This window comes from Aedes aegypti, chromosome 3 (genome assembly GCF_002204515.2).
Source record: "Aedes aegypti strain LVP_AGWG chromosome 3, AaegL5.0 Primary Assembly, whole genome shotgun sequence".
NCBI lineage: Eukaryota > Metazoa > Arthropoda > Insecta > Diptera > Culicidae > Aedes > Aedes aegypti.
Window position 1 is genome coordinate 162068993 of NC_035109.1, and position 25925 is coordinate 162094917.

General features: G+C 36.5%; 1 protein-coding gene across 5 annotated transcripts in view; it reads right to left on the bottom strand.

Moving 5' to 3' along the window:
• The window catches only part of LOC110679566 (protein couch potato), a 592279-nt gene that overhangs the window by 55715 nt on the left and 510639 nt on the right, over positions 1–25925 (bottom strand). For 4 of the 5 annotated variants that reach the window (XR_002502595.1, XM_021854566.1, XM_021854567.1 and 1 more), the window contains 3 exons: positions 15516–15647; positions 15225–15287; positions 7018–7165 (listed from right to left, as the gene is read on the bottom strand). Coding sequence is in view for 4 of the 5 variants with exons in the window: in XM_021854566.1 (XP_021710258.1) it covers positions 7018–7165; positions 15225–15287; positions 15516–15647 (343 nt within the window). In the remaining variant the exon portion in view is untranslated. The remainder of the gene's footprint in view (positions 1–7017; positions 7166–15224; positions 15288–15515; positions 15648–25925) is intronic. The other variant, XM_021854569.1, reaches the window with a different exon arrangement.

Sequence of the window (25925 nt, forward strand, 5' to 3'; positions counted from 1 at the left end):
GGCATGTTTGCCAAATAAACATCACGGATTCAGAGGTCAGACTGATTGGTCTAAAAATCTTCGCTTCTTCATACGACGCACGTCCTCCTTTCGGGATAAACTTTACAGTAATATCACGCCAGGATCTGGGAATGTACCCGGTAGCAAAACTGCTTACAAGTAGTTTTTTCAAAACATGTTTGATAAACTCAAATCCCTTTTGGAGCAGAACAGAATAAATCCCATCCGCACCTGGAGATTTGAAAGGAGCAAAATTATTAAGTGTTCATTGAATCGATTCAGTAGTTACGATACTGCGAGCCGAGGCCAGAGACTCGTAACTACATGAAAAGACATTTGGTTCATCCGTAGATGCTATGTCTACACATCCGGAGAAGTGTGTATTGAATAAACATTCTAAAACTTCTTCATCGGAAGAAGTAAAGTCACCATTAGGTAAGCGAATTTCGTTCACTTGGAAATCCTTAGATTTTGCAAGGATTTTGTTCAGCCGACTGACTTCACTCAAACTGGAAACATTTGTACAAAGGTTTTTCCAGCCGGATCGTTCAGCAGAACGGAGAGCCTTCTTGTAAGCCTTGCGAGCCGACTTGAACGACTCTGATCCAGCTGAACGGCGTCTGTTCCAACTCCTTCTACATTGTTTCCTGAGTCTAGTCAGATCGGAATTCCACCATGGAGTCCCTCTTGTAGTCTTTACAGACCGCAGAGGACATGCTTCTTCAAAAGCTTCAATTATGTAGGATGTTGTAGTAGCAACGGCATCATCCAGATCACTTGGATTTTCAATGGACGGAGAATATCCATGAAATTTGGTCGCAACCAATTCAATATAGAGTTCCCAGTTTGTTGACCGGGGATTCCTGAAACGCAAAGTCTGCGCAGTTACATTTGAATGTTCAAAGAAGATGTAGCGATGATCGGATAATGATTCCTCATCTGATACATACCAATTCGTCAACTCGTGACTGATTCTATTCGAGCAGAGCGTTATGTCTAACACTTCTTCTCTATTAGAAACCATGAAGGTTGGGCGATTGCCTATGTTAAGTAATCCAAGGTCTGTACTACTTAAGTATTCCATCAGACTGGAGCCTCTCAAATTGATATTTGAGCTGCCCCAGATGATGTCATGAGCATTGGCATCTCTGCCCACAATCAGCGGAAGGCCTTTTGTTACGCAGTGTACGACAACTCGTTTGAAATCATCCGTTGGGGATGGTTCATCATGTGGTAAATATACCGAACAATAGACGTATTTCCTGTTGAAGCCACCAACAGAAACATCGATTGTGACAGCACATACATCTCTGGTAATTAACTCGGAAATGAGTGTAGCAACGATTGCTTTATTAACGAGCACGCATGCGCGGGGCATGGAGCGCGAGTTTGCCATTTCAAGTTTGCTGAAAGTAGCGAAAACTGGGTCCACAAGGTTACCCAGATAGAAGTTCCCTCTACGAAAGTAGGGTTCTTGAACTAGCGCCACTTGGGCTGCACCATTTCGCATGAGTCTGCAAAGATTGATCGTTGCTGTTCTTTTATGCTGAAAATTGATCTGAGCTAACCTAACCGTAGCCACTACCCAAACTAGGGCTTAAGAACATTTCGTCGAATGACATTTGGTCGAATGACGTTTGGTCGAATGACATTTGGTCGAAAGTACATTTAGTCGAAATGACATTTGGTCGAATGGACATTTGGTCGAATTGCTTTGGAATGACGTTCGGTTGAACGAAAATTTGGTTGGAGGCTTATTTTCAAATGACTATTCATATGGTTAAATTATTATAGTTCTAAGTTTTACAAAGTTGGTAAGATAACGCATTCTTTTAAATAATCTGAATCATTAAATGTTGTTGAATTAAAAATGGGACATTTTATGTACCCTGGGTTTTTAATTTCATACATCTTTTTATTTGTAGATTGAAGTTATGCCAAAACCTAGGATTATTCAAATAAACTTTTTAAAAGTAGTTTGTTTTTTGTACATTGACAGAAATATTTAGTTCAAATAAAATTATTATTCTTTGAAAATATCATCATTCTTTGAAGAACTGTTCAACAAGTAATTTTATTACTCAACGGTGTGAACATAATGTTTTTATTTATATTCCCAAGTAACCAAATAGCACCTAAAGTCGCCCTGCGTGCCAATATAGTGCTATAACGCAGCATGCCCTATACTAGCCGTTTAATAGCCCTATAAAGCCAAAAGTAACATATAAGCCCTATAAGGCGAATTAGTGAACTAGTGGTTACTTGGGTTATTAATTATAATATTATTCTTTTGAAATGTCATCGAAGAAGTATTGAACTGATGATCTTCAACTGATGGAGTGCTCGGGATCTTTCTTTGAATTGCGGGTCTTGCAGCTTACGGGCATGGTAAGATTTTTTAATGCAGAAGTCAGAAATAAGACGGCAGCGAACATTTGCTCTAAGGAAAACCTTTCTGGCGAAGTGGATGTAAGGTGTCGCTAACTCTACTTATGGCCAATTGGCATATTGTGACTTCCAGCTTAATAACATTCCTTCCTGACCACCTCAGGTGAATAACAGAGTTTGCAGTAGAAGCTTTGAATTATTAAAAATGAAAATTGTGCTACTCCTATGTTCGGGTAAGGGAAAACGAGTTGACAGAGTTGACATAAGTTGGCTTGCTTCTATTTAAGATCAGCTTATTTCGGATTGCAGAACATGCCTGAACGAAAAAGCAGCATGAAACGTCTAAAACGCAGGAGGTTGATCAATATGTTGTAAAAGCGTCCATCAAATTGAATAACAAAATTTTGCTAATCGCATCTTATTCGCTGATACTTATTCAATTATTAAATTACTCTAGTATTGGCGATCAAATGCTACTCTCGCCGATATTCAGACTAAACGTTAAATTTTGTTTCCATCCTATTTAGATTCGACCACTATTCTTTCCACGAAATGTCGGCTAGACCAAATATTATATGCTTTCTATTGCAACCAAACCTTTTCGACCAAATGTCCATTCGACGAAATATCCGTTCGACCAAATGTACTTTCGACCAAACGTCATTCGACTAAATGTCATTCGACCAAATGTACTTTCGACCAAACGTCATTCGACTAAATGTCATTCGACCGAATGTCTTTCGACCAAATGTCATAGATTCCCAAACTAGGCAGGATTAAGCATTTTGCAATCTCTGCACGAAAAAGACCAGCAACGAAAAAACCAGATCGGTATCTATTTGAAGTCGCCAAAGGCGAAAGAGCACAGAATACACTGTGTAAAACGCATAATGCGAATCCATATAGGTGATAATTTAAATTAAATGTCAACATATTCATAATCCCACCCTTACTTAGCCTCAGGATAGAGACTGAAGAAGGGCAACCGATTATCTCGGAGAAACACAAGGTCACCTGCACCATTGCTCCGGGTAGCACAGGAAGGACTCAATACTGTGGAGGGCGCCCTGGTACCCCACAGGCTCCGTTAGCGGTTAGGTTTTTTTAGACCCCCCTAACCATTCATTCCTAGGCACGGTACGCATCACACCATAAATTAGGGGTCACCTGTGAGGTGGACTTTTATCACCGGAACAGGCAGCCCGTAGTGTTAATTCTTAGCCAGTTGAAACAACCGCTACCGACACTACGCGGCTATCTAGGCTGCTCGGGAAAAGGAGGTTAATATTGATGATTGACTCCTGACGTGCCCAAGCAGCCGTCAAGACATGGGTTTCCTAGGTTTTGTTACCGTCGGGTAACATTTTGCTCTAAATTAAACGTGAACAAGTAGGGAACATGATTGTAAAGTTTAGCTTGATCAACGGTGAATTTGAATCGGCGGTGAAGGATTTTGCAACGCAAAGCTGGCGTTGGGCAACCACAGTGAAATGTACCACCGAGCAGGTACGCGATTGGGAGGAAGTTACAAACCGAAGTGGTCTTACGTGGTCTTACCGATATCTTCGTGTTCTCCAACGTTGACATGATAAATTGCTTCAACAGTACAATAATCAAAAATGTGCATATTCCAAACGATGAGGCAAGTCGTATGTACCGTGGATACAACCGCTTTCTGTTCAAAAATTGTACCTTGAGGAAACAGAATGATCTACGCAGGAATCCGAAAAGTTTTTGAAACTTCGTCAATTAAAAACGAAAAGAGAATGGACTTCCAACAACAATGCACCGATGAGATGTTTTCACAAGAAGTGCAGTTGAAAAGTGTACGCTTCTTGAACAACAGTTTTCAAGCGTTTTAGTTAACCAAATTCCAACTGTTGAGGAAACTGAAGCCGCCACTAGCATAGTGCCACGTGACGTTGTTGACCTTGATATCTTTCATGTCAATGAATAGATGGTTTATGTTGCAGAAACTTGACTTACCGAATTGCTCAATGGTATTCCGTCGTGCATCTTCAGATAATGCGGTGCTTTGTTGGTGGCTCCACTGGTAAGCATTTTTAACAAATCGCTTCAATCGCAATGGTTTCCAACTGCTTGGAAAACATCCTACATGCGGCTGGCAAGGCGACAAGACCGATTTTGCTAACTTCCGTAGAATAACATCCCTACTACAGGCTACTATTGAAACAATTGCTAATAAACCAATGTTCAGCTCGTTCAGTAGCTATATCAACGAGGCTCAACACGGATTCTACCCTCGGCGCTCTGTGGAAAATAACATGATTGACTTCACCTGCATCCGGTCCATGGATTATGGAGCGCCAATAGATGCCGTTTACACGGTTATCACGGCTGCCTTCGACAGCGTAAGCCACGAAATTTTCTTGGCGAAATTACTCCGAATTGTTGTTTCAGTAAGAATGTGTAATTGGCTGCCTTCTCATTTCTTCTTGTTTCTTCTGGCAAATGGCAGTTTTATATTCTACGCGGACGAGCTAAAAAATTTCCTTATTGTGGACTTTTGGACTATTTTGCACGATGGTGTAGAATGAATTTCCTGGCTGTTACTGTCTCCAATTGCTGTGTAATCTCATGCCGTCACTGGAAATCCCCAATCTTGAACAATTACAATATTAATGGTCAAGAACTCGAACATGTGGACAAGGTAAAGGATCTTAGCGTTTTATTGGATCAAAGACTGACATTCAAACTGCATTATGCTGCTGTTATCGACAAGGCAAATCACCAACTGGGGTTCATCCTGAAACTAAAGAATTCGACGACCCGATGTGTTTCCGTTCATTGTACTGTTGTCTGGTTAGATCCGTGTTAGAATTTGCATAGGTACTTAGTATAGTCACCTTATGGGACAGTATAAATAACCAGAATTAGAGTAGTTTAGCGCAAGTTCGTAGGACATGCTCTGAGGAATCTGCCGTGGCGTGATCCTTTAAACTTGCCGCCGTATGACCATCGTTGTACGTTACTGGGACTGGAACCGCTGTATGTCCGGCGTAAGAATACCCGAGCTGTGTACGGATCAAAAATTATTCGTAATGAGGTTGACTGTCCTGCTCTGCTTCAACGTGTGCAATCATATGCTCCAAAGCGTATATTACGGTCAAGGCTACTGATTCAGATTGCTTCCAGGAATACTGGTTACGGAGCAAACGATCAGGTGAATTCTATCTGCAATGAATTCCGTCATACTTTGGATGTGTTTGATTTAAACTTGTCATCAAATTCATTTAGGCTACGCTGGGACAGAACACGTTTTACAAATTGACTAAGTTTAGATTTTATGTGAGTATTATGTTTTTTTTTTTCATTAGGACCTTGATGTCCAATGGAAGTAATCAATAAATAAATAAATTAAGGAATTTAAAACAAGAGAAATATACTTTCTTCAATATGCCGCCTGCTCTTGTAAAAAACGGCTTTATGTGAATAATTTATTATACAATGATTTTATGTGATATGGACAACGAACTTTTGTTGATCGTTTCTGTGCATATATAACTCCTCATACCACAAAAGTTCAACTCAATGGACGCAGTGGTTCTACGCCCCAACAAACAACAACTCCTCAGAACATTTATGTCGATCCTTTGAAGTATGGTGATGTACCGTACCTTTTAAAGTAGATTGTGCTCTCAATCGATTGATTCATACTAATGGAATTATAAGCAAATGTACCACTACTCATACCGTCGATAAAACTTTCCTAGAGGAAAAACATCGCGACTAACGCCATCTTCTGTCGAAAACCTATTCCAGACCTGCAAACGTGTGCCATCGATTGGTGCTTTACGGTGCCATTCCCAGTGCCCTTTGGAAGGTGCTGGTGTACACAGTATTCACGGTATTTGCGTTTAAAGGCTGAAACTAGCGGGAGTAAAACTGAACTACATCTACGGTTGGCCTCAAATGGGGTGTTCGTACGAATATAAATATTTGTACAGGTTGATGACGATAAGATTGCGCGCAAGACTACAGTAAGTGGGGTTCATGGTGTGACAACTACCGCACGATGTGATGGCAAAAGGTGCTTAGTATAATCGGATGATTATCCTGTGACCTCAGAGCCAATTGGTTCGGTGCTTTCATACTAGCATACAGTACTGGGCAGAATAAGGTACACATTGATCGCTTGTTCGAAAAGTTCGATTGGCCTGATTTTTTCACTGCAGCAATGTTTTTTATGAACAAACTTTAAAGTTATTGCAAAATTTATATTTTGTCAAGATTATAAAATTTTTAATTGCCATGTTTTTACGAAATTAGAGACTTTCAATAATTAAATAGTTTGTGATTCAAATTTTGTGATTTTCATTTCACCAAAATTGATGTTATTTCATTGCGATGAAAATCGGACTACCGGAAGCTGAGATCCAGACCTTCAAACTTGGGTTTTTTTTAATGAAAAACTGCCAATATGTACTTTATACTGTCCAGTACTGTATGCATTTACTGACGGAAGGCAGCTTTGAGGGGAGCGATAGGGGTGATAGATAAAAGCTCTTTGAGGATCAATACAGCAGTATAGATGGGTGAGGGAAGTCATGGAAAGATGGAAAAATAGAAAGAGAGAGAGAGAGAGAAAATAACATAAAAAGTACTTACGTCCAGCAGTAAGTGGGTGCATCAATGCAGGATGTGCAGCTGTGGCCGCTGTATTAGGTTGTGGTTTTGGTTTGCTCACTTTAGTGTTACTCTTGGCGAATTCCAAGCGTATTGTTTGGGGCATATCAGGATCGAAGCGTACACCTTGCTGCAATATTTATATTTGGTTTGATTTTGTGATTCATAACAGTATGACATTGATAAGTTGTAAGAGTTCAAGTATCGGTACACAGAGATATGAAAAATCGACAGACTCAAAACTGGCACTTAGAAGAAGTACAAACAAAAATAGTACGCTTATTGGTCGTATTTTAGTAATTGGTTAATCACGAAACGTAACAGGAATGAAAAAAAAAAACAATTAATGTCAAAAATTAGTTCACGACAAAAATGTTTCAGCAAAACGGATATCAAAAACTGGTTTCCGCGGGTTGGTGGGGTTTCAGTTTCCTGCGTCAAAAAGCTTGTTAAGTTAATATGTTTATTGTTCTATATTATTATTCTGTATTCAAAAATAAAAATAAGAGTTATTGCATTTTAATTTTTTATTTGCTACAATGGACCAATTGAATTTTGTAATTGCATGTATATTTGAACTTATTAAAAAATAAGTAGATAAGGGTTTAGAGTCCAAATGTTCAAAATAAAGAAAGCTTCTGGACTGCTAATACATCAAGTCTATTCAAAGATTTTCCACTGCGTTGAAAAAAAAATCAAGCGCGCAGAACAATGCATTTATTTTTGCACACAGAAGTGGTATTGTATTTTAAAGTCCACTAAGCAAAAAAATTATTGGAAAAACTGTGAAATGCCTTGTCCTTTGATTTTTTTGTGGACTACTTTACCAACACTACGACAAACTTTCGGTGTTCCAAAATGTGATGACGAATGTATTGATCACGAAAATGTGCAAACGTGTAATTAACCATCATAGATTTCAACCAAAATTTGATAAAAATTCATTCATTATACAAAAAGCCAATCTTTTTGCCTTTCGGAACACCCCCCTCGGCTTATGGGACACCCCCCTCGGCCTGTGATTGACAATTTGACAAAATGCCATGGTTTTGTTTACTTTCTTATTTTAACATCTTTGAATATAATTGATATGATGGAAACCTAAAGCAGTTTTTAAGGATATAATTTAAGGAATCTAGAATAATAATAACATTTGGATATAGTAATACACGCATATTTAAGATATTTAAACCTAAAATCAAATTTTTAAATGATGAGTGGCTAAGTGACGTCAGAATTTTTAATTCCATCATGTTTATCTGACATAAACACGTATTTTCCTAATGTTTTATAAGCCAATCCCAAAAAAAAAAAATGCCATTTTTAGGAATAAAAGTTCGAAATGATCATTTGATTTGATCTAAATTGATAAAAAAATGTTGTTTGAGACCTTGTAAGAGGTTAAAAAAAAATAAGAAAACCCAGTTTTAGCATTAGAATTAACATTTAACTGGAAACAATTCGTCCCCTTGATGCTACAACTAGATAACTCGAAATTTGAAATTTTTGACTTCAATATTCAATATCAAACATTTTTCTTAATTAGATCTGCAAAATATCCACAGGTCTTAAGCGTGTGATTCAAAATGCACAAGTTAAAGATTATTTTTAAATCATAATCGCTGCGATTAACCATCACCTTGTTAAACGGTCATACTTTCAAAGTTGCACATCTCAAAATTTTGATTTTGGAGTTATCTAGTTGTAGCATTAAGGAGACGAATTGAAAAGTGCCTTAATTTGAATTAAAAATTCATGTAAATAGCTAGGTCAAGCATTTTTTTGATTGATTGTATTGTATACACACAATCTTAAAACAACTTAATAAGTTTGGAAAGCATATGAAAAGATTAGAAAACAGTTAAGTATTCATGAAGCTATGGCGAAATAAAGATTATTTTTTTCTGTTAAATGAAGATATATTGGGAGAAAACATTTTGTAACTTAAACTTGGATTGATTTTGGATTTGATGATGTTTTACAGACTTTCGTAAATTAAATTTTGAAGAGAATGAGGATAAAAGCTTTGAGATTAGTCAGAAAATAACTAATTTATGATGACTTCACTGAAGGTCATATGTAATAACTTGAAAATTCAAACCACTTGCGCCGCCTCTAAATTTTAATATTTTTGGCTGCAACTTTGAGGTTTCGCTTTTTATGTGATGCAGATCAGCACACGATTTTGTTTGTATCAAGAACTTTCGAAAAATCAGCTGCACTCTGCTGACTACCTTCATTTTGCGCTAAGTCATAAATATATATATATATGGGAAATTCTGTCTCTTTAATTTAAAACTGATACTTCTTGGTATTGACTTAAAATACCTAGAAAAGTTGAGTGTTTTCGATAGAAAATGTCTAAAAACACATAATGAAATGAGATTAGAAAATAAACGACGGAAAATCGATTTAATGTTTAAAATGGAAAACATGTATATCTGGCAACACTGTATTCATTTGTTTTTTTGTTCAAACATTTCTTTAATGATTCCTTAATCACTGAAGGTAAAACTATCAAATTTTGAAAGTTAACAAAAAAGTACATTTACACGTTAAAAGCTCAATCATGGGTAGTGGTCACAGAGGCCAAGGGTTCTGATCGACATCAAATTTATCATGTCAAATTGGTCAGTCACAGTAAATTTTGCACATGTCAACAGTATGGTAGAATAAGTGTCTTCCATAGATAAATCAATCATTTTGACTCAAGAATAACTTATGAAAATGGCCTTTGAGTTTCTGCATGCAATTAATTTGAAAATTTCTAGTTCCGAAACTGCTGGCTTTGGAGAAAAAAATCTATGTAGAAGTTGTAATAAATCGTTTTGGCCACTAGTTTAAAATATACACTGAAAAATATTTTATTTTCTAATGGAAAATTCATAAATAAATTACAAGATTTAAATTACACAAAAATCACATTTTTGATGTTTTTCAAATGTTCACCATAGAATCTCGATAGAAAAAAGATGTTTGGGATAAAATTTCATGATTAAAAAAAATGAGAGAGTTTTTTAAACAACAAATTTTGGTCGATTCTATTTTTTTTGTCGAAATAAATACGCTTTGAGGATTAAATGAGGATCTTGAAACTTTTCTTCACCATAATGATTATAATTATCATGAAACATCGTAATAAACATCTGTTTCCTATCAAGATTCTATGGTGAAATTAAAAAAAAATGATTGATGCGAATTTTGTGTTATTTAGATTTTAAGATTTATTGTTCAATTTTCCATGATACCAAATAAGATATTGTTTGGTGTATATTTTTTTCTTATAGCTCAAACGGTTCACTAAAACTTCTCCATGTAATATTTTTCTCTAAAATCAACAATTTCAGAACAATATTTTTTTAAATAAATTGCATGCAAAAAACTTTTAAGCCATTTTGTAATATTATACTTAAACAAAACGTACGATCTTTTGAAAACACTTATTCTACCTACTGAAAACACCAAAATCGAAGATTATCGAGCACGATTTCTAATTTTATCGACAAATTCTGGAATTTCTTTTTTTATATAATGTGAATGACCATTAGGATGCGGCATATTATTCTAAATCTCTCAAAACCAAAAACTCGTGTGCTCTTCTGAATTCAAATCACATGAGAAGAAAAACCTCAATATGTGAGCCAAAAATATTGAGGTTGAGAAGTGGCGCATGTGACCTGAAGGTGAATTTCAATGTTATCAAATTATTTATTTTGTTATTTTCTAATCAATTTCGACGCTTTAAGCATCATTCCATTCAAAATGAAACTTATGAAAAATTTGCAAAACATCAAAATTGTCTCTAATAACAACAAGTTTTTATTAAAAGTAGTTTTCCAATTTTTGTCTTCATTTTACTGAAAAATTCATCTCTGTTTGAACATAGCTTTATGAATACTGAACCAATTTCAAATGTTTAAATATTATATTGAAGCCAATTTAGTTGTTTTCAACTGTGTATACAACACATTTTATTCAAAAAAAAAAAGTGGTCCAAAAAATTTTTTTTTTTAATCTAATTTCTACGTATTTTTTAATATATTTCCTTGCTGGCATTTCTTTTTAATTACTTAACTAGAGTTTATAAACATTTTAAAAACCTACGAGTTGAAAAGTACGCATATATTTTATACAAACGGATAGATATATTTGTGATAAAATTAATAAAAAAATGTTCCCATGAATTTTGTTAAGGAAGTTAAAAGAGCAAAACCAATTATAGTTTTAATGCGAATAATTAACAGTCAAATATAAACAAAATGTGTTTTTGGTTAAAAATTCATAAATTTAAGCAGTTTGCGATAAAAAAAACTAGTCAAAACCACCTGTTTTCGCAAACTTCACATCAATTTGTCCATTTAATCCAATTGCAAAAAATGATGCCAAAAGATCCAAAATTGGTCGGATAAAAATATTATAAGACATCACTGAAGGTCATGTTTTATTACTTAAAATTTCATCTTCAAGTTGCTTGCGCTTTGAATTTTTATAGTTTTGGTTCAAACACCTCTTCTTTTTTTGTGATTTGAATTAAAAACAGCATACGAATTTTCAGTTTTAAGTAGAGATGGGCAAAAAGATTCGGAGCCGTTCAAAAGATCCGGATCACGAGTGATCTGTGACTCTTTTTTGGCGAGATTTGGTTCATTTGATCAGCACGGATCTGTCAAAAAATGACCCGGAAAAGTACAAACCGATTCTTTTCCCCTATTCTCCTTCGTTCTTTTCTCGATTTATTATAACATTTGACAAGTGCCTTGCTTTGCGCGCCACGGCACACATGCAGCTCCGCTCTCTCAGAGCATACATAGTCAAACAACTAATTCGCCCCTATCAGTAGCATACACAGCCCACTTGAATGGCAAAGCACATTTTGCTTCTCCCTTTTGATTCGGGTAGGAGAAAACGGCCGAGTGAGTATAACGTCAGTTTCTGGGGGAGAATGTACGAAGAAGCTACGACACAAGTTGCGCAACAGAAAGTGAAGCGTTCTTTTTCTCGTTATCTCGGCTCAATTCGCTCTTCCTTTGCGAGCCGCTGAAACACTGAACCGTTCAAAAGATCCGGTTCACTAAAATGAGTGATGCGGATCGGATCCGTTCACGAAAATGACCTGTTTTGCCCATCTCTAGTTTTAAGTACTTTCAAAATATAAGCCGCACCCTAATGACCACTTGACTACAATTTGGTTGATGTCCGTGATTGTCGATTACGCATGCTTTTGAAAGCTAGTGTGGGATGTCCCATATGTTCATTGTTTTTAAAGGCATATTGTATGCGAGGAACGATAGGTATAAAGAGAATTCAATAAACTTTTACAAATTTCACAAATGTTGCATGAAAAATTGCATATGCTGTATGCCATTTTGCAAAATTTATCAACGTTTTTATTTTTTAAATTACTCAACACGCCGTGAGCATTATGTAAATCTTGAATGTTGCTTTAATTCCAACGCTTCAGAACGGTTTTAAACTACCCAACATTAGTGAGAAAAGAAAATAGCGATAATGGATTATGTGTTCCAAACTTGGAAAGTATTAATAGTCAGATAGATCACAATTTCAAATGCTTACGTATAAGATTAAATTATCCAATCTAATCCTTGGGTGAAATATCCCCCCTGACTCCTACTCCTTTTCTAGGTAACGGAACAAGAGGGGTCCAAATTGGCCTCATACGGATATCTCAACATCCAAATAAGCTAGAAGGTTGGAGTCTTCGGAAAAGCAGATGCGATGAAAAATTTGATAGAGTTTTCATCCAACAGGTGGCACTAGTGACAAATTTCATTCAATTTGTATCTCAGGACCCTCATCAGCTAGACGGTTTGTGTATTCGGCAAAGCTGTTTAGCAGATCTGGCGGTGAGGAGTCTGATCAGAAAATCATCCACTAGGTTGCGCTAGTAAAGGGATGTCTTCTATCTTCTCTATCTCAAAGTGTCTCCGGCACAGATTAAGGTATATCTGGGGGTTGGAAATATGACATCAATGTAAGGCCGACCAGGAATTATTACCAATGCGATTCAAACAGTTACGACGTTTGCCATAACCTAAAGTTGTTAACTGAAAACGTTGCAGGTTGGTGTCTGACGGTAGAATCTAATTAAAGAATAACCAGACAGATGGCGCTACAATAATTTTTCCATAGCTATATATATAGAACCTTTATACTGAGTTCTGGATCCATATAAAAAATTGGTTTTCATGGCTTCCCTTATAGTCTCTTGAAGCGCAGTTGCATTGACTTTGTTTGAATAATTAATAGCTGTTTAAGTAACGCATTTATAATGATTTATGATAAAGGTCTTGAGGTAGAGAATATTCTCGCGTTCAGTATCATAAGGGCGTAACTGCAGTGATCGATTTCTCTTCATCGATTTTCTCTTTGGCTAATTACTTGGCCGGGAGAATGGTTTCGGTCAATATTGTTGGTTCAATAGAAAGTGCTCATCGTCCTTCGTCATACTGCATCATAGAATGTTCCGAAAATCGATCGAATGTCCAGTATCAATCCAAAGAGAAAGTCGATGAAGAGAAATCGATCACTGCAGATACGCCTGTATGATACTAAACGCGAGATATAAAGATTTCTTTTAACTAGGACCACTTAGAGGATGAATTACCAATCAGACACTACCAGATAGTCCTTGATCTGCTGAACAAGTTTGCCGAAAACACAAACCTTCGAACTAAAAAAGATCTCGATATACAGTTGATTGTATGAAATTTGTCACTAGCGCCACCTAGTGGATGTATTCTCAGTCATAGTTTGCATCGTCAGATAGCCCTTGATCTGCTGATTTGCCGAAGACACCAACCTTTTAGCTCATTTGGTTGTTAAGATATCCGTTTAAGACCTATTTTGGACCCCTCGTGTTCACGCTTTTTCCGTTTCCTAGAAAAGGGGAAAGATCAGTGGTCAGTGTAACACTACCTAACAGCATTAACTTTAAAGTTTATTTCAAATTAATTGATCTACTGGTCTCCGAATTGTGACCGTTTAACAAATCAAGGTTCGTTTCGGGCATTTAAAGAGTAACTTAAGAGTTTTTGTACAGGCTATTTATAATATGTATCGGACGGTAAACTTGAACATTGAAACCGAAAGTATAAAACTATCGAAAATTCCTCAAAAATCAAAAAAGAGATGGTTCATTGCAAAATTCTCGTTGCTGTCACGGTTTGCTTCGGTTCACTGATTCTAGTTTGCAATATAAAAATTGAGCAAGGTATAGAGAGTTCAATAAACAAAACGGTGTGGAAGTGGTGCAAAATGGCTGGATATCTCCCTCTTTTGAATGTTTGCTATATTGGTTTATGCTGCCGGTCGCTAAAGAAATTTCCGTGGAATACTCATTGATACAAACGTTTGAATTTTGTTTTTGTGAAACATTTTTATTGAATAGCTAGCGGTTTCATCTACCGAAAATGTTAATACGACACAAATAAAAAACATAACGTAGCAATAAGGAAAAAATAAAAAAAAAAATTTCATTGAAACATTATCTGTAGCCAATCAGTATTACATATTATAGAGCAAAGCAAAATGTATGGTTTAATAAAACAAGAACAAAATTCAAATCCAGATAACCAAAAGAAAAGAACAGAATTTACAAGAGAAGTACACTTAACCAAAAAAATGATAACAGAAAAAAAAACATTGTTCGCGATGGTTTGGTGATGAATTTTTAAAGTATTTGCGCGTAGTGAATCGGGTTTGATAATTGGCCAGAACGGTGACAAACTTCCGGGTGTGAAGTGATTGTAGGAAAAGTGGTGTTAGCAAAAGGGGTGAGTTCCACGTGAAATCAGTCGTTTGAGAGTGTTCCAAACTCGCATTGATTGCGGTGCTACCACTAGGTGTATATAGATTTGATATTTGATTAGGGTTGTACTTTGGAACTGTGACATAATTTTCTATCTGTCAGCTAGACACGTGTTAAATTTACTTTTTCTAAACAAATTTTGACTTCAATATCACCGTAAAATTTTATGTCTAAAGTGGATTAACTCGGAATTTGTAAGTGCGCACTGCCCGGGGAATACAACTAATAAAGTAAGGCTCAAAACAAAATACAAAACCGAAGACTACCGAGAAGGAGCACGTTCAGTCTATAAGAGCTAAAATTTGGAGTTAACGAAACAAAACACAGAAGGAAGAAAAGTGCTCTATAGCAATTTAATTACCTGCAGATCCTGTTTGGCCGCCTCTGCTCCGGAACGTGTGCTGAACGTGACAAAGCCCACCGGCTGCAAAAAGAAAACATTCAATAGATTTCCCATCACTTTTAATCCAATTATCCGTGTTCTAAGCGGCGGCAGCTTTCCAAAGCCGGCCCCTCGATATCTGATAACGGAAAATTGCGTGTTTTAGGACTGCTTTTCCAACCCCGACTCACGGATTACGGACAGAGAGCCGGGAACACACAAAGTCAAGGCCCACCCTGCGATGCTGTACCCTGAATCGTGTTTACTTACCGATGCTGTCTTGCCATTTTTGCTAGTAACCTTTAGCAGGGATCCCTCGTAGCCTTCGTAGGCTCTGAACAGGAGGTACAATTCGCGAGGCTTTGCGTCCATTGGTAACCCACTGACGAATAGAGTGCGCACCTGTAAGGGAAGGGAGAAAATGAGTGGATTATAAATAGGGAGATCAGAGAGTGGGATTTAAAATTGGAAAAGTAAAAGCCTGCATCCGATGGTGAATATCGATGGGATTACGGCATTTTTTGCGAGATATTTCAGAAATGATTTTTCCATCCGATTTATAGGAATCAAAAAACAGCACCCATTATATGCATATATTAAGGAACTGGAAGTGAAATGAATATGATGTTACCCGGCACAAGTGAGATAATAAAGTGTTCCAGCGATAGTAAGATTCTTAGAGCTGCTTAGATATAATTATTATTTATGACATTACATGACGGTCATTTCATCGATAAAAGTTTCAGAGAACTTTTATTTTAGAACCCTGAAGAATTCATCTCAATACTTATGACAACTACATTCTTCTTCTTGGCATTAACGTCCTCACTGGGACAGAGCCTGCTTCTCAGCGTACTGTTCCTATGAGCAATTTTAACAGTTATTAACTGAGAGCTTTCTTTGCCAAAGTTACCATTTTCGCATTCGTATATCGTGTGGCAGATACAATGATACTCTGTGCCCAGGAAAGCCAAGGAAATTTCCATTACGAAAAGATCCTGGTCCGACCGAGAATCGAACCCAGAAACCTTCAGCATGGCTTTGTTTTGAAGCCGCGGACTCTAAACACTCGGCTAAGAAAGGCCTCAATTCTCTTGTCATTTCTTAGTTTATGTGATTAACCCTTAAGTTTAAAATAGCATACTAAATAAAGTCAAATCTGATCCTACCATGGATTTCATCGCCCAATCACAGCTTCGTGAATATCTTATCACATTAGGAAATATTCAATCCCGAGAGGTCTTCCAACTTTCAAACCCATCTATTTTCTGCCGCTTAAGGTATGAAATTTGACACCTTCGTCACCAGATTATTTACTGACGTACGAAATAACTTAGGCAAAGTTTGTTATCAGCAACACCCTCCCACGAGAACCTGTCCGCCTTCGGCTTGCTTAGAGACCCTCTGTCAAGCACGAAACAAAGGCACTTGAATGGTTGATAAATTATTTCGCATCGAATGAAAATTTTACAAACAACCTCCTCCGGTGCGCAAAACCTCTATCTAATTATGTGATGATGGGAAGGTGTCCTCGTACGAGTGAGTTTGTTCGAGTTCGAAAGTGCCTGTCGAAATTAATTCAATATTCTAGAGCACAACGGACTCTGTCCCCCTCCTTCCGTTGTTGGGCCACTCTCCAACTATGAATAATGACGGGGATCATACCTGTCCGAAACATTTGTGCCCCATGTTATCTGCCCCACCCTCGCCACTAGTTCATGCGAGGATCCTCTATGAAATTTTAAACAACTTGCTTAACAAAGATTTATCCTTCTAGGGGGGAGAGGGCAACGCACAAGGGAAGTGCACAAAGTGGAGTCAGGACCCCTTTCCACGATCACAAAGAAGAACCATGTGGTCGCACACCTCAAGCTAGTACCTACCTTGGAAAATGGCTGAATTAATGATGAGCATATTACGGTGCCGGAAATTAATGACTCGCTCCTTCACATACATGCAACATCTGCCCACAGTTCCCACGATGGGCGAACTATCACGACGATGACGCGCCGCTGTCATTGGCGTAGGAACAGGAGGGGCCAGCCTGCTCCTCACAAAATTCTGAAAACCCCCTCCAGAATGTTGGTCATCATTTCAAGCTTTAAAATGAAAATGAAAATAATGTTTTCCTACTTTTAATTCTTTATTAGTATAATTCCACACATTAATTTCTTATATCTAGGTATTCTGTGTAAGAAAACACTGTCATCCTAATTTGGAAAACCAAATTATTCGACATTTGTTTGTTCCAATTTTGTTCCACACAATATTGACATTTGTTCCAATGTTTCTACATCGGATATTCTGTATAACTTATAGGTACTAAACCAGGGAGGGAGCTACAGAATCATTTTCAAAATGTTATTTAGAATTCTCTGCAGAGCTTTGTTCCTGGTACTACAATACAACAGCTAGTGCATATTGGTTCAGCATACAACATGGCTGGCCTGAGCATTTTTTTGAAGATCAAACGCTTGTTCTTAAAACAAAGTTTTGATTTTCTACTAATAAGTAGATAAAGACATTTTACATTCTGGTTACATTTGGCTTGAATGCCCTCAATGTGATTTTTGAAAGTTAAATATTTATCTAGCAGAAGCCATAGACATAGGGGCCTTCATTAGCCGAGTGGTTAGAGTCCGCGGCTACAAAGCAAAGCCATGCTGAACGTGTCTGGGTTCAATTCCCGGTCGGTCCATGATCTTTTCGTAATGGAAATATATTAGACTTCTCTGGGCTTAAGTATTAGTTTATGTGAAATATGATTAGTCGAGTTTTGTAAGAGACGGGGTTGGTGGTCTAATGGCTACCGCTTCTGCTTCATATGCAGAAGGTCATGGGTTCAATCCCAGGCCCGTCCCTTTCCTCGTACTTTGTAGTTGTATATCTCTCACTTGCTTCTATCTTCCATTCTAAATATATCACACTCAAACTATTCGTTCATAGCAAACGCTAGAACCAGAGACGGGACAAGAAACCGTTTTCTTAACGCTTCCTACTTCCACGCGCACGCCTTTCTTACGCCTGATACATAGGCACTCTGCTAACCACAAAAGCAAACCTCTCTGCCATGCCTTTCCCCCAATCCATACACTCCCGCATGTACTGGCGTGGATGCAGTGGAATATACGGTCTACGTGGGAGCCAGTTCAATGCATCATCAATTCCTCCCCCTTCCCCTCATTGGTCTGCATTCTGACGTGGCAGGTGCCATTGTTGCCTAAAAATAGAAGATCACCAGCACTTATACACTGAGGATGCCTGTTAGTCCCAAGCAGTCATTCGGTTGGTTCCTTGTGTAAGTGCAGCTGATCTGGCGATACTGGAGTGCATCCACGGGCGGCCAATCAAGCTCAAGCTCATGATTAGTCGAGTATTGTAAGCATTAGGAAAAATTTTCCTATTCTGCAAGTATGAAGAAAATATATTCGAACTATTTTGCAATTCACTACAGATGACACGCGAATTTCGTCCTTTGACGGAGAGGCATGTGTCATACACAAACAAAGATTTTTGACATCCCTGAGGTAAGTCAGATGTGAAAATACTATATAATATTGGTCTCAAAATGCTGCCATGAGGAACACAAGCTCTTCCTGAAAGTTTTTCAGACATGGAGTTCTGATAATTAACCTGAAGTGTACGATTTGATAGATAATTTTGATTATTCTAACAATGTGTATGTGTGTCTTCATGCCAAACACTGTCAGATACTTTTTATGTCTAGAAGAGCAAGAGCAGTAGAATTGCCTTCAAATTTGATGGAAAAGTCAAATTTGTGACACGTAAATGTAGATGAGTGGTCGAATGTCCATGTCGGAAACCGAACTGTTCATTGAAATTGAGTTTTCGTTGATGTGGACCATCATTCTGTTCAAAAGTTTCGGAAGCATTGTTATTATCAAGTTTGCCAACAAATGTTAACATCAAGATAACTATCAATGTATGTTTCATATATATTCCAGTCGGCTCAAAAATAATTGAAAGGGTAGCTGATAGGATTGAGAATCGCTTCATGGGGATTTGAAATGTTGCAGGGACATGTTTAGAATAAAAATCAGCGTTGGTTGCAAAAGTGAAAATGTCGGTTAAGACGAAATCAACCATGGAAGGGTTTCTAGAAGAGGAAAAACAAATAAAGCTACCGGGTTATTGAGTTGAGAAATATCCTGAAGAGCACTCTTCAAATAATATTCTGCCGTTGGAATTACATTGCAAATTATTTCATAAGCGATGTTTTGCCATGACATTTTTTTTGTTTAATTGCGAGTCAATTTCCACAATTCAGTTTGTAGCAAATAAACTTGTTGCCCAATGCATTGAAAAGGCAAATAGGCAGCTTTGAAAGTATATTTACCACGCTGTGTTCCAATAGAAACACCTTAAGCCTCAAAAACTAGTTATAAATGACGAAGAAAAATGATGTTTTATACGCCTATGAATTATGATAGCAATTTCCTCACATGTCCCATCAAGTCAATCATTACGATAAACAAAAAAGTTTTCAAAAAGCGAAGATATAAACATTAATTTTATTGCGGCTTGTATACATGTTCAGGATTAGATCAAAGGTTATTTCTTAATATTTGGCTGATGCTTGGTAGTAAATGTCCGGTACTGGGAAACACTTCTATTTCCTGATCCTTGAAGTTTAATTTATTACCGATATCAATGAAAATTTGGCATGCTTAACATCTACACACTTCTTGTTCATGCTAAGAATGATTCATTATTTATGAATGTATTACAAAATGTTCGAATGAAATAAAATTAAAATCTCAAGATGTTGAAAAATATCTGTTTTCTAAGTAAAACTTAGGGGTAGATCAAAACACATTTATTTGAGAAAATCGAAAATCACTACCACCAAAGTTTCTTAAAATATACTTTAAGATATGCTTATTCAAGTAGCGGAACCATATTTCGATTTTCCTTGCGCCATTTTGAAATGTTACGCTTGGAAGAGTGGATGAAAAAACTACAAAAAAGCTTTTATATTCTTCATATGAAAATGTAGAGGTATGACGTCTTCAGAGAAAATGTGTATTTTGCTCATATCTAAATTTCTTTAAAACAAAGTAGTCCTGAGAAATCAATATTTTCGTTAGTATTGGGGAAAAACCGATTTTTCATACATAGACAAAAATTATGTTCTAAAAGTTTCCATATTTTCTATAATCTTCAATATTGTAGAACATTTTGTTGCGCTATCTTTTGAAATAAAAAAGTTAGAGAGCGAATTTCGAAAGCTATGAAATTTGGCGCATAGGACACTTTTGCGTATAACGCGCCTTGACAAGACAAACAAATGTTCAGATGACACCAAAACCCTATCCCTTATATTTTTTCAAGTTATTAATTAATTCCACTTGATTTCGATCCGTGGACCAATTTGCATTGTACAAACATCGAAATGTGAGAATTAGGAAACGCCGAAAATTCTTTGGAAAATGATCTCTCCAAAGAATAAATAATTCAACATTTTGGGTTAACATTTACCCAAACCAAATTCTGTTTTCACATACAAAATGCCCAAATTCAGGGCTCTGTATCTCAGCTTCTAGTGGTCAGCAATTTCAAGTAACTTGACATTTTGTCTACAATAAATATATTACTTTGAGGTCGTTCTCCATGAGCTTCAGATAGTTTTTCAAACATCGAAGTAAGGAAGATTTTTTTAATAGAGTTCTGTTTGATCCTTCGACCTTGACGCTTGCTCCTGTGGGGCGGGCGACGAGTCGAGTAGTGAAATAAAAACGCTTCGCGGATCGTTAGTAGTGTTTGATCTATTGATCGCGTCACTTGCTCTAGCGTGGGCGAGTGATGAACACTTGTTCGGCGTATAACGCGATTATCGAATTATATCGTGAATTCGATTAGGCGTGATTGTATCATAGATCGCATCATCAATCACTGGTGACTCTCTGAAATGTACTTTATCCCACTAACTCAATATCCTTTCCATGACAACTGTGGAGATGCAGAGGTGATCTCGGTCTCTACCCGAGCAGACGAAAGAAACAAGATTATAACAGAACGTGTTCCTCTGATATGTTTTTTTTATATCACCAGTTGTTATAAAATATGTACCGTTAGTAGTTTAAATAACAAAAATTCTAACAAAATTTGCACCAAATCAAACTAAAATACAATAAACGCTGTTACAATTATATCAAAATTATTACACAATATGTTGCAAGGATGTTAAAAAATAATAAAATTATTGCAAACTATGTTACTGTTTATGACATCGGATGTTATTTGCCAAAACTTTTCAATGCGATGTCGAAAATATAACAAATTTTGTTATAAATGTGTCATTAAAAATATAACAAGTTAATAACAAAGCCATCTTGATAATAAAATTTTATCAACTTCTGTTATTTTTAACTTCTACTGATAGGAATGTGTTATAATCTTGTTATGTGGTTCTGGTCGGGATCGGATGTTATTTGCAACAAACTTATAGATGCGATGTCAAAAATATAACAAAAGTTGTTATAAATATAACAAGTTGAGAACAAAGTCATCTTGATAACAAAATTTTATCAACTTCTGTTATTTGTAACTGCTGCTGATAGGAATATGTTAAAATCTTATTATGTGATTCTGGCCGGGTAGTAACAACGGTTGTCCAACTAGCATTCCTTCCCTTCCCCGATGAATGTAAGGACGTGGCCGGCGACGTTATTGACTTTTAATACTTGAGCTCTCGATTTGTGCACAGCTAATCCCAAGACCCATTCATTAAAACTCTTCGCAACTTCGATTGTTCTGGTCAATCACGGAGTAGCAACTACGAGTTGTACGGTCATTTATGCTCATGCTCATGCTCATCAAAGTAAGAGAGATTTTTTAATATAATTAAAAAAAAAGGTTAGTTGTGCGTAGTTTATTTGTTTGGTAAAGTTATTTTCGTTCAGAAGCTACGCACATTGGCAGAACGCACAAACTATTAACAATTCATTGTTTTCGATGACGTTTGACGTTTTGCATAAGGACGTTTGGCAATATAAATTCAGTTGAAGATCGTTTTTGGTGGGAAACTTTTTAGTCACGGTACTGAGAGCTTCAGATATAATGTTAAAGTTTCATGCGTATATTTCTAGCAATTGTTCTGTTTGAACTTCAAACATTGTTCCTAGAAAATATTGATTACCTTTTAGTTGGTTTATTGGTATAAGAATTGAAGTAGAAGATTTTTCTTGTTAAATCTTATGAAACAAATTTGTTGTAATGCGTTGTGAAATAGTTTGCAAAGTTTCTGAAGGAGATGGTGCATTTTTTGTGGAACTCTAATGAAATAATAATGGAAATACTGCAAAGAATTGCTGCTGAAAGTCTAAAACAATTCACTGAATTTCCTATTTTTACAAGAATACCGTTAGATTTTTTTACGAATTTTTAAAAAATACATGTGAAATTGATGAGGCACATCTGTCTGAAAGATTTAATTTTAATTTTGAGTTGAGAATTTTTAATTGATTTTTTTCTTATATTTCTCCAGAATTAAACCAATTATTGCTGTTGGAAAAATAAGCAGTTGGCCACGTATAGTTAAAATTAATGAAAGTAATTCTGCAGGATTTTCTATACCATCTGTCAGAATCAAGACGAATCCATAAATAAAAAAGCAGATTTTTGCGGAGCAATGTCTGTAGAACATTGAACATGGTTTTTTTTTCACGATTCGCTCTTATTGTTTCGTTATGAAAATTTTGCAATGACACACCGAAATTGTTCCTAACGTCTGTTGGAAGCTCAAAAGATAATTGGAAAACGTTTTCAGGCTTTTCAGATCATCAAACTTCTTCGATCGAACCCAATACAATTTATATGTTTAAAAACTCTTACAAGCACAGTAACTACAAAAACAATTGTGATTGACACAATATAACAAATTATTTTTTTCATGTGATGCTCACATTATGTTCGCTTTTACTGTCCATCGGCATCCTATTCCACCAATTTATTTGCTCTACAATACTTCTCCTATACGTTAAGCATAAACATTAATATGTAAGAGTTCTGCTCATAACTAATTCTCACATTACGTTTCTTTGCTTTCAATGTTCACCGCCGTTTTGATTATGATGTGTGCTCACTTTGTTTTCTTTCAAAATGTTAGTATCCAATACTTAATAATCAATTGAAAATAATTTTCAATGTGTTGCCAAAATTTGGGAAAAATTGTTGCCAAAATCGGGAAGGCACTGTAGTGTAATTCATTTGCTGCAGATCGAAACAAACTCTAGATCTTCAGATATCTTTGGAAGAATTTCAATGTAAATTATCGACATTTTTTTTTGAAACTTTTTGAGAGATATTTCTGAATTTATGTTTGAAAAAAAGAACAGTTTAAGGTATTATTTATTGAATTTCTGAAGGATTTCTTCAACATATCTAGAGGTGAAAATGGAGCCAATTCTGAAAGAATTTCAAATTAAATGACTTGGTGAAAAAAGGTGTAGAGCTACTTGGGCACTTCCATGATTCACTTTGGCATGGGGGGTTTTTCTCGGCCGAATTGACTTAAACTTTGCAATAAGAAGCCCTTTAATACGACACATATTGTGGCCACATTAGCTTTCAATAAGTTAATCAAAAGTGCCAAGAATAGGAACCGGCTCCCTTTCTAGTGGAATTTGCAGAAACCTCTGAAGAATTTTCCCAGGAACGTACCAAGGGATTCCAATAAAAATCTGCAAATAATTTACCTACTGAAAAAAAAAAACGCTGAATGAATTTCTGTAAAATTTCCTAACCACTTAAGTAATATCAGGTAATTTCATTGAAATAATTCCTGGAAAATCTATTAATAAATTATTGCAGGCATCGCTGAGAAAAATTTTAATAGTGTTCTGGAAAAAATCTCAGGAAATTTCTGATTATTGTGACATATTTTACATTGCTTAAACCACAACTGTTGCTCCTCCCTGGGTACCCTCCAAAAATATCCCAACTACGCCAATGGCCGCTGCCATGCGGGCCGAGGAAGATATGAAAATTGGATAGCACTATTTTACGATAGCCCGGTTTTGCTGTACTACTCCATCGTTACCTACAGGTTTGCAGTCAACCTGGGCCGAAGTTAAGTGGTTCGATATTGTTACCAATTTAGCATTCCCGCTGAGTGGTATCAAGCGTGCTTTTTGAACGATAGGGTTTAGCTTACTAGAACGGGAAAGTGTCATACCATGTTTGAAAGGCATTCCATTTAAAATAAACTTACAAATTCGGACTATTTACTTAAAGTCCTAAAAGTCTTCAAATCAACATTTAATGCTACAAAACAATTCACCGTATCATCCCTCCCCTGGATACGATTGAAAATCGCTCGGTTTGCGTAGACTAATTAATTCAATTTAATTCTTCGCTTCGGTGACGGTGCTTAATCGGGAGACAACTTTCTAGGCTTCGCAAACTTTTGGATGCTGTTGAGCTGTGTTATAACATTTCGGCAAGTCATTGGTTTGTGGATTTCTTTGAGGAATGCTGTGGGATCTTGATTCAACTTTAACATTGTTATTCTGTTCTTCTGAAGTTTCAATTCAACTTAATATTGTCATAAATAGATTTGGCTTAATTTTAGAGAGGATGGACTATTTTTCATGCCGTTTCACATAAAGACTCTTGGCATAACGGACGAGTCGCATAAATTAGTTTCGTACAAAAGCAGGTAGCATTCTAAAGAAGCCAAACGTAACTCAGGAATTTCGATACAAAATCCTAGATCTACTTTTTTAGGGTATTCATACGCATTTCTCAAGAAGTTCTTCAATATTACAATGGAGTTTCCAGAGTATTTTTGATATTCATGGCAGTTTCATATAAACTTCAAGGATTAAAGTGAAGATGAATTGACGCCAAACTTAAAATTTTCAAGAGCACAAATCTGGAAAACCGAATATATGTTTGAGCTGAAAACTTAATCGATTGGTCACCACCAGCTAGTTTGGACGTTTGGATGTTTCGATCATCAACAGCAATCTAATAAAGTTGTCGAATGCAGAGTGGAGCAAATTTTCGTTAGCTGTATTCAGGAATGTACATGAACAAATGATACCTTGCTTACATTAGAGCTATTTTCACTCAAGAATTTCTGCAACCTTATCAGCTGTAACCATTCCAGTAGAATCACATCCTGTTGTCCTCATTCGAAGCATTACAAACATCCTTTACTGACTGCACTTCATTCGATTATTATTCAAAACCCTGCTAATGAACATAAGTAAGACCAATTTGCTGTGCAAATACCATCTTCGAGTCAATTGATTTCCATCGGAACTGTTTGTCCTTGTTTACGACATCAAGAACCAACTCTAGGAATACCAAAGCTAACGCAAATAAATCTTCTCGACCCGCCACATTGCCGGAACATTCCAACAGTTTCTCCATCACCCTTGGCGCTAGGAGATGTCCATCTATTAGCCTTGATAAAAGCGAAATCAAACAGATTCATCCAAAGGATGGTCTTCCACGAGTATCCATGCGTCCTGAACTTGCTCCACTTCGCCTAGCTAGCTCGTATATCTCAATATGTCACGAGGATTGCCGCTATTAGTAGACACTGTATCATCTGTGCGTGGTTGAAACAGTACGAGGATGTCAACAAATTTTCCATGTTAATTGAATTCATTTAACTGTGCAAAACAAGCTGTAGCTCTGCGGTGGAATACG